Source organism: Bison bison, unplaced genomic scaffold (genome assembly GCF_000754665.1).
Source record: "Bison bison bison isolate TAMUID 2011002044 unplaced genomic scaffold, Bison_UMD1.0 scf7180017864389, whole genome shotgun sequence".
Classification (NCBI taxonomy): Eukaryota; Metazoa; Chordata; class Mammalia; order Artiodactyla; family Bovidae; genus Bison; species Bison bison.
In genome coordinates this window covers 9,040,305-9,052,592 of record NW_011494961.1, presented here as the reverse complement: position 1 = coordinate 9,052,592, position 12,288 = coordinate 9,040,305, and the positions used below count along the sequence as shown (strand labels likewise).

The 12,288-nt window shown below is 42.2% G+C and overlaps 1 protein-coding gene across 3 annotated transcripts in view; it reads right to left on the bottom strand.

Moving 5' to 3' along the window:
• Nucleotides 1–4,942: 4,942 nt before the first annotated feature.
• Nucleotides 4,943–12,288, bottom strand: part of PAPSS1 (3'-phosphoadenosine 5'-phosphosulfate synthase 1) — a 112,968-nt gene continuing 105,622 nt past the window's right edge. For all 3 annotated transcript variants that reach the window (XM_010858576.1, XM_010858578.1, XM_010858579.1), the window contains exon 12: nucleotides 4,943–5,664. In XM_010858576.1, the coding sequence (XP_010856878.1) occupies nucleotides 5,526–5,664 (139 nt within the window). In that variant the 3' untranslated portion in view covers nucleotides 4,943–5,525. The remainder of the gene's footprint in view (nucleotides 5,665–12,288) is intronic.

The following is a 12,288-nucleotide window of genomic DNA, read 5'->3' as shown; positions in this document are numbered from 1 at the left end:
TGTTCTTTGGAAGGATTGATGCTAAAGCTGAAACTCCAGTACTTTGGCCACCTCATGCGAAGAGTTGACTCATTGGAAAAGACTGATACTGGGAGGGATTGGGAGCAGGAGAAGGGGACGACAGAGGATGAGATGGCTGGATGGCATCACTGACTTGATGGACTTGAGTCTCAGTGAACTCCGGGAGTTGGTGATGGACAGGGAGGCCTGGCGTGCTGCGATTCAGGGGGTCGCAAAGAGTCGGACACAACTGAGCGAATGAACTGAACTGAACTGAATGACCAAGTTAATTAAAGCAGATCTTCTTTATTAATGTTGAGAATAAGCTGATCTTTATTAATTAATTAACTGACCTTTCTCATCTAGATCTTTCTCTGGATGATGCTTTTCCAAGGTACTATCAGTTTTTCCTAGGATTGGTCTATGCTTACTTTAAGCAAATGTATGTATTTTTCTGATTTTTCTCTTTGCAAAAATGTACTTGTTTTCTTAATCTAGGAAACATAGGAGAAGCTGGACACAGGGGAAAAGTGAGGGGAAAGTGTGGCTAAACCAGGGATACTGTGCTTTGACTGCCTTTAGATTTGTATCTAACATAGTGTATTTAGTCACTTTGCTCAGTGGGCTAGAGAATGGTATTACGAAGCAAAGATTACAAGGTCTAGTCTCATAAATATTAGTATTACTGTGTTGCTTGGCCAACAAACTACATCTTTAAATAATAATAAAGAGCAGTGCTTGTACAGTCCTTTTTAATATTTCCTTCCCATTTAGGTCACCACCGAGCACCCTGTGTGATACAGTAGGTTCTCATTTGCTATCCATTTTATATATAGTAGCGTATATGTCAGCACCAGTCTCCTAATTCATCCCACCCTCCTCTTCCCTCCTTGGTCAGTTTGTTCTCTACATCTGTGACTGCGTTTCTGCTTTGAAAATAAGTTCACCTCTACCATTTTTCTAGATTTCACAAATAAGCAGTATTACATGAAATTTTTCTCTGACTTATTTCACTCTGACATTCTCTATCCATCCATGTCTCTGCAGATGGCACTATTTCACTTCTTATGGCTGAGTAATATTCCATTTTATGTGTATATCACATCTTCTTTATCCATTCCTCTATCAATGGACATTTAGATGGCTTCCATATCCTGGCTATTGTAAATAGTGCTGCAGTGGACATCAGGGTGCATGCCTTTCAAATTATGGATTTCTCCAGATATATGCCCAGGAGTGGAATTGCCTAGTCACTCAGTCGTGTCCAACTCTTTGTGACCCCATGGACTGTAGCCCACCGGGCTCCTCTGTCCATGGGATTCTCCAGGCAAGAATACTGGAGTGGGTTGCCATGCCCTCCCCTCCAGGGAATCTTCCCAACCCAAGGATCAAACTCAGGTCTTCCACATTGCGGGTGGATTCTCTACCATCTAAGCCACCAGGGAAGCCTGCTGGTAGCTCTGTTTCTAGTTTTTAAAGGAACTTCCCCACTGTTCTCCATAGAGCTTGAATTCTTAACCAAGAATTTAAACTTTTAAACTTGTGTCTCTGCATAAGTCTACAGATCTCCTAAATAACTTCTAACTTGCTTTTCACTCAAAACTCTCTTAATGGCTGCGTAGCCCACTGGAATTGCCCACAACTTACCAAAAGTCAAATTTGCTCTAACTGCAAACCTAAGTAGAATATACAGATGTGCCTCTACATCGCACAAAATAACACTAGCCACAGACTGAGGTTCAAAGTCATTCGGGGCAGACTCTGGGCAGTCAAGGGGTGAACCAGTCACAGGTCAGACAGAACTGTCTCTCCTTTGTTTGGCTTTTTTCTTGGGGATCCGACTGTGCAGCAAGGCTCCAGTTTACTTTTCAACAGATACTTTCTCTTGGGCAATAGAAGCAGTTATACACTCAGAATACTTCTCAAAGAGGACAAGTTAGAGCTGTTAGAAACAAAGCAGAGAGTAAGTCAGTGTTCTAATTCATTTCAGTGGACATGTTTTCTTTTATAAAATGAAGTATAGTAGATTTACAATGTTTCAGTTCAGTTGCTCAGTTGTGTCAAACTCTTTGCGACCCCATGGACTGCAGCACGCCAGGCCTCCCTGTCCATCACCAACTCCCAGAATTGACTCAAACTCATGTCCATTGAGTCGGTGATGCCATCCAACCATCTCATCCTCTGTTGTCCCCTTCTCCTCCTGCCTCAATCTTTCCCAGCATCAGGGTCTTTTCCAATGAGTCAGTTCTGCACATCAGGTGGCCAAAGTATTGGAGTTTCAGCTTCAACATCAGTCCTTCCAGTGAACACCCAGGGCTGATCTCCTTTAGGATGGACTGGTTGGATCTCCTTGCAGTCCAAGGGACTCTCAAGTCTTCTCCAACACCACACTTTAAGAGCATCAATTCTTCACCGCTCAGCTTTCTTTATAGTCCAACTCTCACAATGTTTCAGGTGTACAGCCAAGTGATTCAGTTATATACACATGTATATGTATCTATGGGTTTTCAGATTCTTTTCTGTCATAGGTTATAAGACATTGGATACAGTTCCCTGTAGTAATGTGTACCTGTTAATCCCCGATTTCCAATGTATTCCCTCCCCGCGCCGCCCCCCCCCCCTTTCCTTTTCTGGTAACCACAACTTTTTAACAAAGGTAGGTCATCACAGATGCTCAGTGCAGGAGCAGGTCTGGGAGATAAAGGTCCGTGACGAGATTTTCCCTGTTTCTAATTTCAGCTCCTTGAATCCAGGCCTGAAACTCTGATGACATTTTCCTAAGAATCTGGTAAAATGGGCAATTAGGAAAAAAAAAGTTCCAATCTCAACACATCCCTACTCAATTACGGTCCTCAAGTACTTACCTTTAGGAAGCCCAGCTTTTACCTCAGTCCAGAAAGACACTGAGTTAGGTGGGCAGAATGTGTTTGGCACAACTTACATATAATTATATCCAGGACAAGACTGTGTGGAGGAGGAAATGGAATCCACAGAAATACAAAGGGGCTTACAGACCCTCTAAGTAATATAGCCCACACACAAAAGAAGCCCAGTGGGCAAATACTTCCTTACTTCATGAGCCAACTCAGCCCTGGATACATATGTGCTAATAAAAATATACCATATGTGGGAAGCATGACTTCTGAATTTTTCCTGATCAAGTATTCAAATGCTAACTTCCAAGAGATGCACATAATTGTTTTCCTCTTGGATGAAAATGAAACGCAAATCCATGGTCTTGATTATCAGAGTGGAATAGAGAATTGACAGATTTAAAACATTATACTTCTGCCAAGATGACTGCACTTTGTTTTACTTCCTTCAAGAAAAAAAGTAATTATTTTTCCATTCACTTTTCCAGCTGATGGATAGATAAAAATGGCACTGAGATTTCCAAGACCATTTGGCAAGAGAGGCTGGGGTAAGGGTCGAAGGTTTTAAAGATTGGTTTGGGCTCATTTTTATGAACTGGAAAGGAAAAAATAAAATTTCTACATATATCATAACTGTAGCTTAAAGACACACATACCAACCTGTGGACTTGGAGAAATCACTGGGTACTTTTATTTTTCTCCTCCATCTTTCCAGAACACACAGGTGGCTGGCCAATCCCAAGAACACAGGGTCCTAGAATCATGTTTTCATCATGTGCCCCTCTGGTGGGATGAGGTCAAATACCACAATGGGACTAATTCAGGAACGGCAATTATATGATAGGACACAACTAACTCAGGAACAACAATTATATGATAGAACACAAAGCTACGTTTTCAACCACTTTTTACCTTAATGCCACTGATTTCTGTTCTTCATATTCTCATCTTGATTTTATGAGTATATTTTTCTAATTTTAAAAGGGTACGTTTTCTGGGTGCCAAGAACCAAAATTCTTTCCTCTGTATTTACACTTTTAAAATATGTTAACAGTAGGGCTTCCCTGGCAGTCCAGTGGTTAGGTATCCTCCTGCCAATGCAGGGGACAGGGGTTTGATCCCACATGCTGCAGAGCAACGAAGCCCGAGTGCCGAGAGAAGCGCCAGCCTCGACCACTGAGCCCACGCACCATAACCATTGAAGCTCATACACTCCAGAGCCCACGCTCCACAAGAGGGGCCACCACGATGAGAAGCCTGAGCTCTGCACTAAAAGGCGCCCCCACTCACCGCAACTAGAGAAAGCCCGTGCACAGCAATGAAGACCCAGCACAGTGGGAAGCAAAACAAAATAAGAAACCTTTAAAAAAACATTAACAGTAACAATCAACTTCAATTTAGCAGTATCAAGATTTTAATGTGAAATGCACATTTTTTTTTTCACATGCCACCTGTTACGACCAGGGCTCTTGGTAAATAGAAACTTCAGATAATTTAAACAGCAAAGGAATATACAGGAAAACTGTTGGGTATCTTACAGAACCGACAGAAAAGGCAAGAGAATAAGGCTCAGAAAATGGTCAGGAACAAGAAGTTAGACGCAGAGGACTCAGCCAAGGTCATTCCACTGGAATATTTGAGACGAGAGCCGAATACCACGGATGCCGTCACCACTGTATACTCACTGCCCCCGGAATCTTGACTCCATCGCTGCCACCATGAAACCATGACTCGAGTATTCAGGATATTCTACAAAAGCAAACTTGACATGTTGTCCCCCACTCCAGATAAACTGACTGGCAAACCCTAACATCTCTCCATCATGTCCCTACTACTAGTACCAGCATCTGAGGTATTTAAGAATATCAGAGAGATATTTGGGGAAAAAAGTTGAGGTTTTGGATGGATTAAGAATGCATCATTATTTTCCCACTTAAAAACTCACTATGAAACAGTACTTGGAACTAATTATTAGATTCTAGTAATTATTAGATTCCTTTCTCCATCAGAAACTTTTTCACATAAAGGATAAGTATGTGTAAACATAACAATATTTTTTAAAAATCACATAAAGAAGCCAAAAAGTTTAATTTTATTGAATCAAGAAAGTTCATTCAGAGTTTACATAGATATTAATACACTTTAGATTATAACAGTTAAGAGATCAATAGCTGAGGGGAAGGAAGAAAGCAGTTTATATTTTCACTGTAGGGAAAAAAAGAAATCTAATCGCTACAGATGTCTTATAAAATTCGCAAAACAAGATCTAGCCAAGTTTATTGTTTAGTGGACCTTTTTTTCTTTCTTCAAGAGATGAAAAGTGAGAGTCAATGTGTATACTATTGCTTACAACTGATATAAGAGCTTGAAAAAATGATAAGACAGAAGCATAAATACAAAAAGACAAGGTTTTAAAACTGTACTGTAGGAATATAACTATAATAAGTTGGAAAAGATACATTAAAACCAGGAGTGTATTACACTAGTTCAGAACAGAACTCATACGGCAGACCAAACTGATGCTGTTAATACTTCAGGAAAAGGGTCTGTTTTGGGGATGCATGTCTGGACAGATACCACCACAGAGAAATGCCAACAGTAACCTCTTGCTACTCAGTGTGGTGTCAAAGGTGAACTGACTGGGTGAACAGCTTAAGCCTTCTCCAAGGATTTGTAGTACTCCATCAGCACATCCCAGGCCTTGGGAGCCATGAAACCTTCAGGAGGTTTCTGGCCTTCGCGGGCAAGTTTTCGCATTCGTGTTCCTGAAATAAATTCAAAGTCTTCATGGCTGAAAGGGAGAGAAAAAAGAAAATTATTTCACATTTTTAAAAACTTTGTAAATAGTGAAATTTTAAAAAAAGTCTGTTCCTTCTGTTCATGGTAGAGAAGCTTAACGAAAAAGATCTAGATGAAACGTAATACTTATAAACATCAACCTGATTTCAGGTTTGTCACAGGGCAAAAAACATCACAGTATCAAAAATCACAAAATAAAACGATGATCGCTTGGATTGCCCTTTTATTGTTGGTTTAGTTGCCAAGTCATGTCCGACGCTTGTGACCCCATGGACTGTACTCTGCCAGGTTCCACTGTCCATGGGAATTTCCAGGCAAGAATACTGGAGTGGCTTGCCATTTCCTTCTCCAGGGGATCTTTCCGACCCAGGAATTGAATCTGGGTCTCTTGCATTGCAGGCAGATTCTTTACTGAATGAGCTACGAGGAAAGCCCTTTTATAACCATACATATTTCCTTCCCTCCTCCCCAGTCCTTGGCAACTAAAAATTTAGAAATAGGAACTTTTTTTTTTTTTTTAGAAAAACATCTAATTTAACTAGCACCTATTGAAAAAATTTTAGACAGTCTGAATCTGAAAGGCGAAATGCATTTTGGAACCATAAGAGAAAAACTGGAACTTGAAAAATAATAAACAAGTAACTAGCAATGATTAATATTATTCCATTGATAGGGTATTACACAAAGGCAGTGTTAGCTCTTTTCACCTTCATACCTTCAAAACACATAAAAGCCCTCTGATCATTAAGTACAGCGCACTATGGCTAAGACACACAGTGTCTACTGGTAATTTTAACCTTTTCCCTCAAACAAGGGGACCGACTAGGCAGCAGACAAGAACCCAGAGAGAGTTCTAGGTCATTCAACTCACCAGGTCACAAGCCCTGTTTACTCCTCATCAGTGACTGTACGTTTGTTCCTTCCCCACTTTGCTATTTGTGGAGTTCACTTGGGACTCAAGTGAAATCATAAACTGCCAAGTGGTCCTCGCTTCTACAGGTATGCCAGGTACGTTTTAACTAATCATTCAGTTTCTAGGGATCTGTGTAAAGGAAATAACTAGAGAGGCCTGCAAACATTATGCATAAAGGTAGTTATTTAAAGTTGTTTTAAATGTTGTAAATGATGACAGTTGAAGGTTTAAGTAAACTATGTACATCTCTGAGTACAGTTACACGGTCACTGCTGCTAAGTCGCTTCAGTCGTGTCTGACTCTGTGCAACCCCGTAGGTGGCAGCCCACCAGGCTCCCCCGTCCCTGGGATTCTCCAGGCAAGAACGCTGGAGTGGGCTGCCATTTCCTTCTGCAATGCATGAAAGTGAAAAGTAAAAGTGAAGTAGCTCAGTCGTGTCTGACTCTTCACTACCCCACGGACTGCAGCCTTCCAGGCTCCGCCATCCATGGGAATTTCCAGGCAAGGATACTGGAGTGGGTTGCCATTGCCTTCTCTGACACAGTCATTAGAGTATACTTAAGAACAGTAAAAAATGTAAGTGACGATTTTTTTGTTAAGACCACAGAGGGGCTAAGGAAGATGACCACGACAGAGGAAAATCCATTGGATAAATGAATCAAAATTTAAATTGTCTTTAATCAACAGTTTCAGTGGCATCACGGACTCAATGGACATGAGTTTGAGCAAACTCCAGAAGATAGTGAAAGACAGGGAAGCCTGGCGTGCTGCAACCCATGGGATCGCAAAGAGTCGGACACAACTAAGCAACTGAACAACAACAAAAATAGATGATGAAGGAAAGAGATGAAGTGGTAAAGCGGCAGAGATACAGAGTGGAGAAAAGATTTTTGTTTTTAAAGGAAAGGGGAGGTCTTACCATGTATGTAGGCAGAAGAAAATAAGTGCCAAGAATGAGAAAAGGAAGGAGAATGAAAGCCAGGAGAGAGAAACAGCAAAGAAATGAAAGCTGGAGAAGAAGGTCTGGGATGAAGAACACAGAGACAGAAGCTCTGACAAGGAGAGTGAAGAATGAAGAAATAGTGATGATCTGTAGTTAGCAAGAGATGAGGTGGTTAATGCAAGATGGTCTCAACCTTCTCCATAAAGATATAAGATCATCTCCTAAGAGGAACCCAGAACCTGTGTGGTAGGAACTGATAATAAGATCCATCAATGCAGTTAAGTGACTTCATCTCCAAGCCAGAGAGGTTACCCCTCCAGGCAGAGATTAGCAAAGCAGCACCTGGAGAGGAAGTCAAGGGCCAGCAGGGGCCCAGATCTCTCCATCTGTGTCCAAAAACACTCATTCCAACCCAATGTACAACTGATTAGTTTGGCTAACAATCATTTGACAAAAGCTGCTTGAACGTTTCTGTTCCTTAGAAGATTCACTTAACAATTCCTTCCATAAGCCTCATTAAGGAAAATTATGACCCTAGATCTTTCTGGCCATGTCTATTTAAAACTTTGATTTCAAAAAAGGAAACCCCATGTCTGTGTAGAAAGTGCCTGATCCTGATGGGCAATGAGAAAGAAAATGAGGGAGCAGCTTGCAGAATTATTCTGTCCTGACTTTGTGATTAAAGGAAAAAAGCCAGACCAATTAAAGTCCTTTCTTTCCTCAGAATGCCAAAGAGTCTGAAACCAGAAGTCGGCTTGCATTCCTTCTGAAATTGCACTTTAAAACCACAGTCCCTAGGTACCTCTTTTCCGACCCTACTACACACTCCATCTGCCCCGCATGCCACAAGCACTTCTTCATCACATGAAATGGGAGTTCCTGCTTCCACAAGCTGGTGGTTCCTTCCACTCCACCCTGGCAACGGAAAACACATTTATTTCCCTCTGCTTCATACTTGTACCCGAGATGGCAACAGCAACCCATTCCAGTACTCTTGCCTGGAAAATCCCATGGACGGAGGAGCCTCGTAGGCTGCAGTTCATGGGGTCACTAGGAGTCGGACACGACTGAGAGACTTCCCTTTCACTTTTCACTTTCATGCCACTGGAGAAGGAAATGGCAACCCACTCCAGTGTTCTTGCCTGGAGAATCCCAGGGACGGGGGAGCCGGGTGGGAGGCCGTCTATGGGGTCGCACAGAGTCGGACACGACTGAAGCGACTTAGCAGCAGCAGCAGCATACTTGTATTTCAATCCATCACACAAGGATTTTATTTTTTTTAAATCAGAAATCAGGTGCAATGACTTGACACGAGTCACTATCTGTAATCTAATCACAGTTTTCACAATCACAGCTTTGAATGGATAGCTTTCTACAGAAAAAAATAAAGTAAAAACTGAGCTCTTCCGGGAATGACCTAAAAACTAGCTCTGAACCCTACCTGTGAGTAATCGGGAATCTGCCAGAAGCAGGTCAGGCTACTAACCAAAGGACCTAAGGCTTTCACTGGGCTCCCCTAATAGCTCAACTGGTAAAGAATCTTCCCGCAGTGCAGGAGGCCTGGGTTCAATCCCTGGGTTGGGAAGATCCCCTGGAGGAGGCTGAGGCAATCCACTCCAGTATTCCTATCTGAAGAACCCCCTACGGACAGAGGAGCCTGGCAGGCTGCAGTCCGTGGGGTGGCAGAGTCAGACACAACGGAGGAACTAAGTACAGCACAGGCTTTCACTGCAAAGCAATTCCAGTTAGCCCATCTGATTACACTCGGTAACGGATATCCATGACACCTGAAAAAAGAAACGCAGGTCTGTTGTTTTTTTTTTCCTTTTCAAAACCACTTGGTCACAGATGCTTACAATCCACAGCTGACAGAACGCCTCCTCTAAAACATATACACACACACTCTCTCTCTCCCCAAAAAACAATAAAACACAAAACAAAAAACGAAGGGGACGGGGTTTTAGGACTCCAGGATGGAGAAGGCACACCAGCCATCAGATTACGTGGGAGCCTGGGGCGCAGCATCCTGTCCCATGTACGACGCACTAGCTGCACGTGGCCAGCATCCTGACCGACTCCAAAGTGCAACTCGTGGCCACGTGCTGAAGATTTTAAATCTTCACAACCATCTGCTGTCTCTCACACATGCGACCACCAGAGCCACCAGCACAAGCTGTTCAGATAGACAAGAAGCTGGGGTCAGAGGGGGGCCCTTTGCATTTATCTTTCAAAAGTTCATATTAAATTGGCTTTTTAAAAAAATGCTAATTAGATGATAAGCAATCAGGGATGCAAAGAGAAGCTTCTCTGACAGAATTGAAGATGATGGTAGTAACTTATAAATGAATCTAATTAGCTATTTGGGGGCTAATTAACTTTCACCTAACTTGAAAGAAACTAATATATAAACAGTGTACATCAAAATACTAAGACTTCTCTTCAAATACAAATCATTTATTCAAAACCAGATAATTAGCTGTTTATTATGGCTTTCTTTTCAGGAACCAAAAAGCATTGGTTGACATCATATGTGACAAATTTAATAATGTTTTATTTCCAAACCAAAGATCAATCAAAATATGTGAAAATTTTAATTATCTCAAACTAATTTACCCAAATCCTTAATTCATCATGTTTTCCTCCCCTCAAAACTCTTTAAATAAAAGCTAGAGCACAACTCCTATCAGATATTCAGTCAAATAAGAAGTTTCCAGGGAATGCCTACTTGTCTTTCTTCCAGTCTCCACGTTGCAAGCTGCCTAAACCATCATCTCATTAACTGCTGCCTGCACCAGGGCACGCCTCCACACTGAGTTCCCTCCCACCGTTCCCTCTTCCATACTGCTAGGTCATTTCTATGCTTTTAGTGCCAAGGAGTAGTTTCAAACGTGTCTGTGTTTAATAAACACTGCAAGTGCAGTTATTCCATAATCCACGTCTGATAATTCTGGTATATGAAGTCTTTGCGAACCTGCTTGTGCTGAAGGTACTTTCCTTTTTTTTTCTTTTGTTGGTGCTGTTTCCTTGTATATTTCATCATTTTTTATTCAAACTGTCTATTAAGCCTGTATAATTATTTGTGGGAATAAGTTGAGGTTGAGGACAAGGGAGTAATAATCCAGTGAGAGTATATATTTGCTTCTGCTGAATATTTAAGAGGCATGCCCAGTTAAGAACCACCAAAAACTGATTTCACGGCTTGAGGGTTTAGGGGTTGTTGATTTTTTCTGATATAATCCAGGTAACATGAGGGCTTTCCTCGTGGCTCAGTGGTAAAGAATCCACCTGCCAATGTAGGAGACGGGGCTTTGATACCTGACCCCCTGGAGGAGGAAATGGCAACCCACTCTGGTGCTCTTGCCTAGGAAATCCCAGGGACAGAGGAGCCTGGCGGGCCACAGTCCCTGTTACAAGAGTCAGACATGACTTAGTGCCTAAACAACAGCAACAACAACAAGGTAATCTGCTTTTGGCCCACGTGAGCAGGTCTGAGCTTTTGAGCTTAAAGCTCAGGGCTCTGCTCAGTCTTTCAGGGTAGAGGAATGGGTGGGGTTCACTTAAGGTTCTCTCTGAACACCTAAGGTGGGAGGGAGCACCAGCGTAAGGGGACTGTCTCCTGCTTGACTCCCGGCCCTGGTCAGGACCATGGCAATCAACACTCAAGTTCCCTAGGTTCACCAGGGCAAAAGCAACTTCAACACTCAAGTTAACAGAAGTTCTAACTTTCACTTAATAGTTTACCCTTACAGTTCTTATCATCTTATCAGTGCCATAATACTTTTCTGAAAACATTTTCTTTTAACCAGAATTTTTAGCTAATTTCTTAGTAGAATCAGTCAGTATAATCCAATTTACCTAATTACCCAAAACTTGAATTCCCAGTAGCTAATGTTCACTGTAACAACACTATCTTTTAAAAATCTATTCCAGTTTGTACCATTCAAGGAACTGCTTTATCTAGTCCCTATCTCATCCTGTTCCTTTCACTCCATTTTCCTATCCATCCTGGCCTTCTTCCCAAGCCCTCTGGGTCTTCTCACCTCAGCACCTTTGCAAGTGCTTATCTCTTTGTCCAGAATGCTATTCAGTTCAGTTCAGTTCAGTCGCTCAGTCCTGTCCAACTCTTTGTGAGCCCATGGACTGCAGCCTGCCAGGCCTCCCTGTCCATCACCAACTCCTGGAGTTTACCCAAACTCATGTCCATTGAGTAGGTGATGCCATCCAACCATCTCATCCTCTGTTGTCCCCTTCTCCTCCTGCCCTCAATCGTTCCCAGCATCAGGGTATTTTCGAATGAGTCCGCACTTTGCATCAGGTGGCCAAAGTATTGGAGTTTCAGCTTTAGCATCAGTCCTTCCAATGAACACCCAGGACTGATCTCCTTTACGATGAACTGGTTGGATCTCCTTGCAGTCCAAGGGACTCTCGAGAGTCTTCTTCCAACACCACAGTTCAAAAGCATCAACTCTTCGGCACTCAGCTTTCTTTATAGTCCAACTCTCACATCCATACATGACTTCTGGAAAAACCATAGCCTTGACTGGATGGACGTTTGTTGACAAAGTAATGTCTCTGCTTTTGAATATGCTATCTAGGTTGGTCATAACTTTCCTTCCAAGGAGTAAGCATCTTTTAATTTCATGGCTGCAATGACCATCTGCAGTGATTTTGGGGCCCAGAAAAATAAAGTCAGCCACTGTTTCCCCATCTATTTCCCATGAAGTGATGGGACCAGATGCCATGATCTTAGTTTTCCGAAT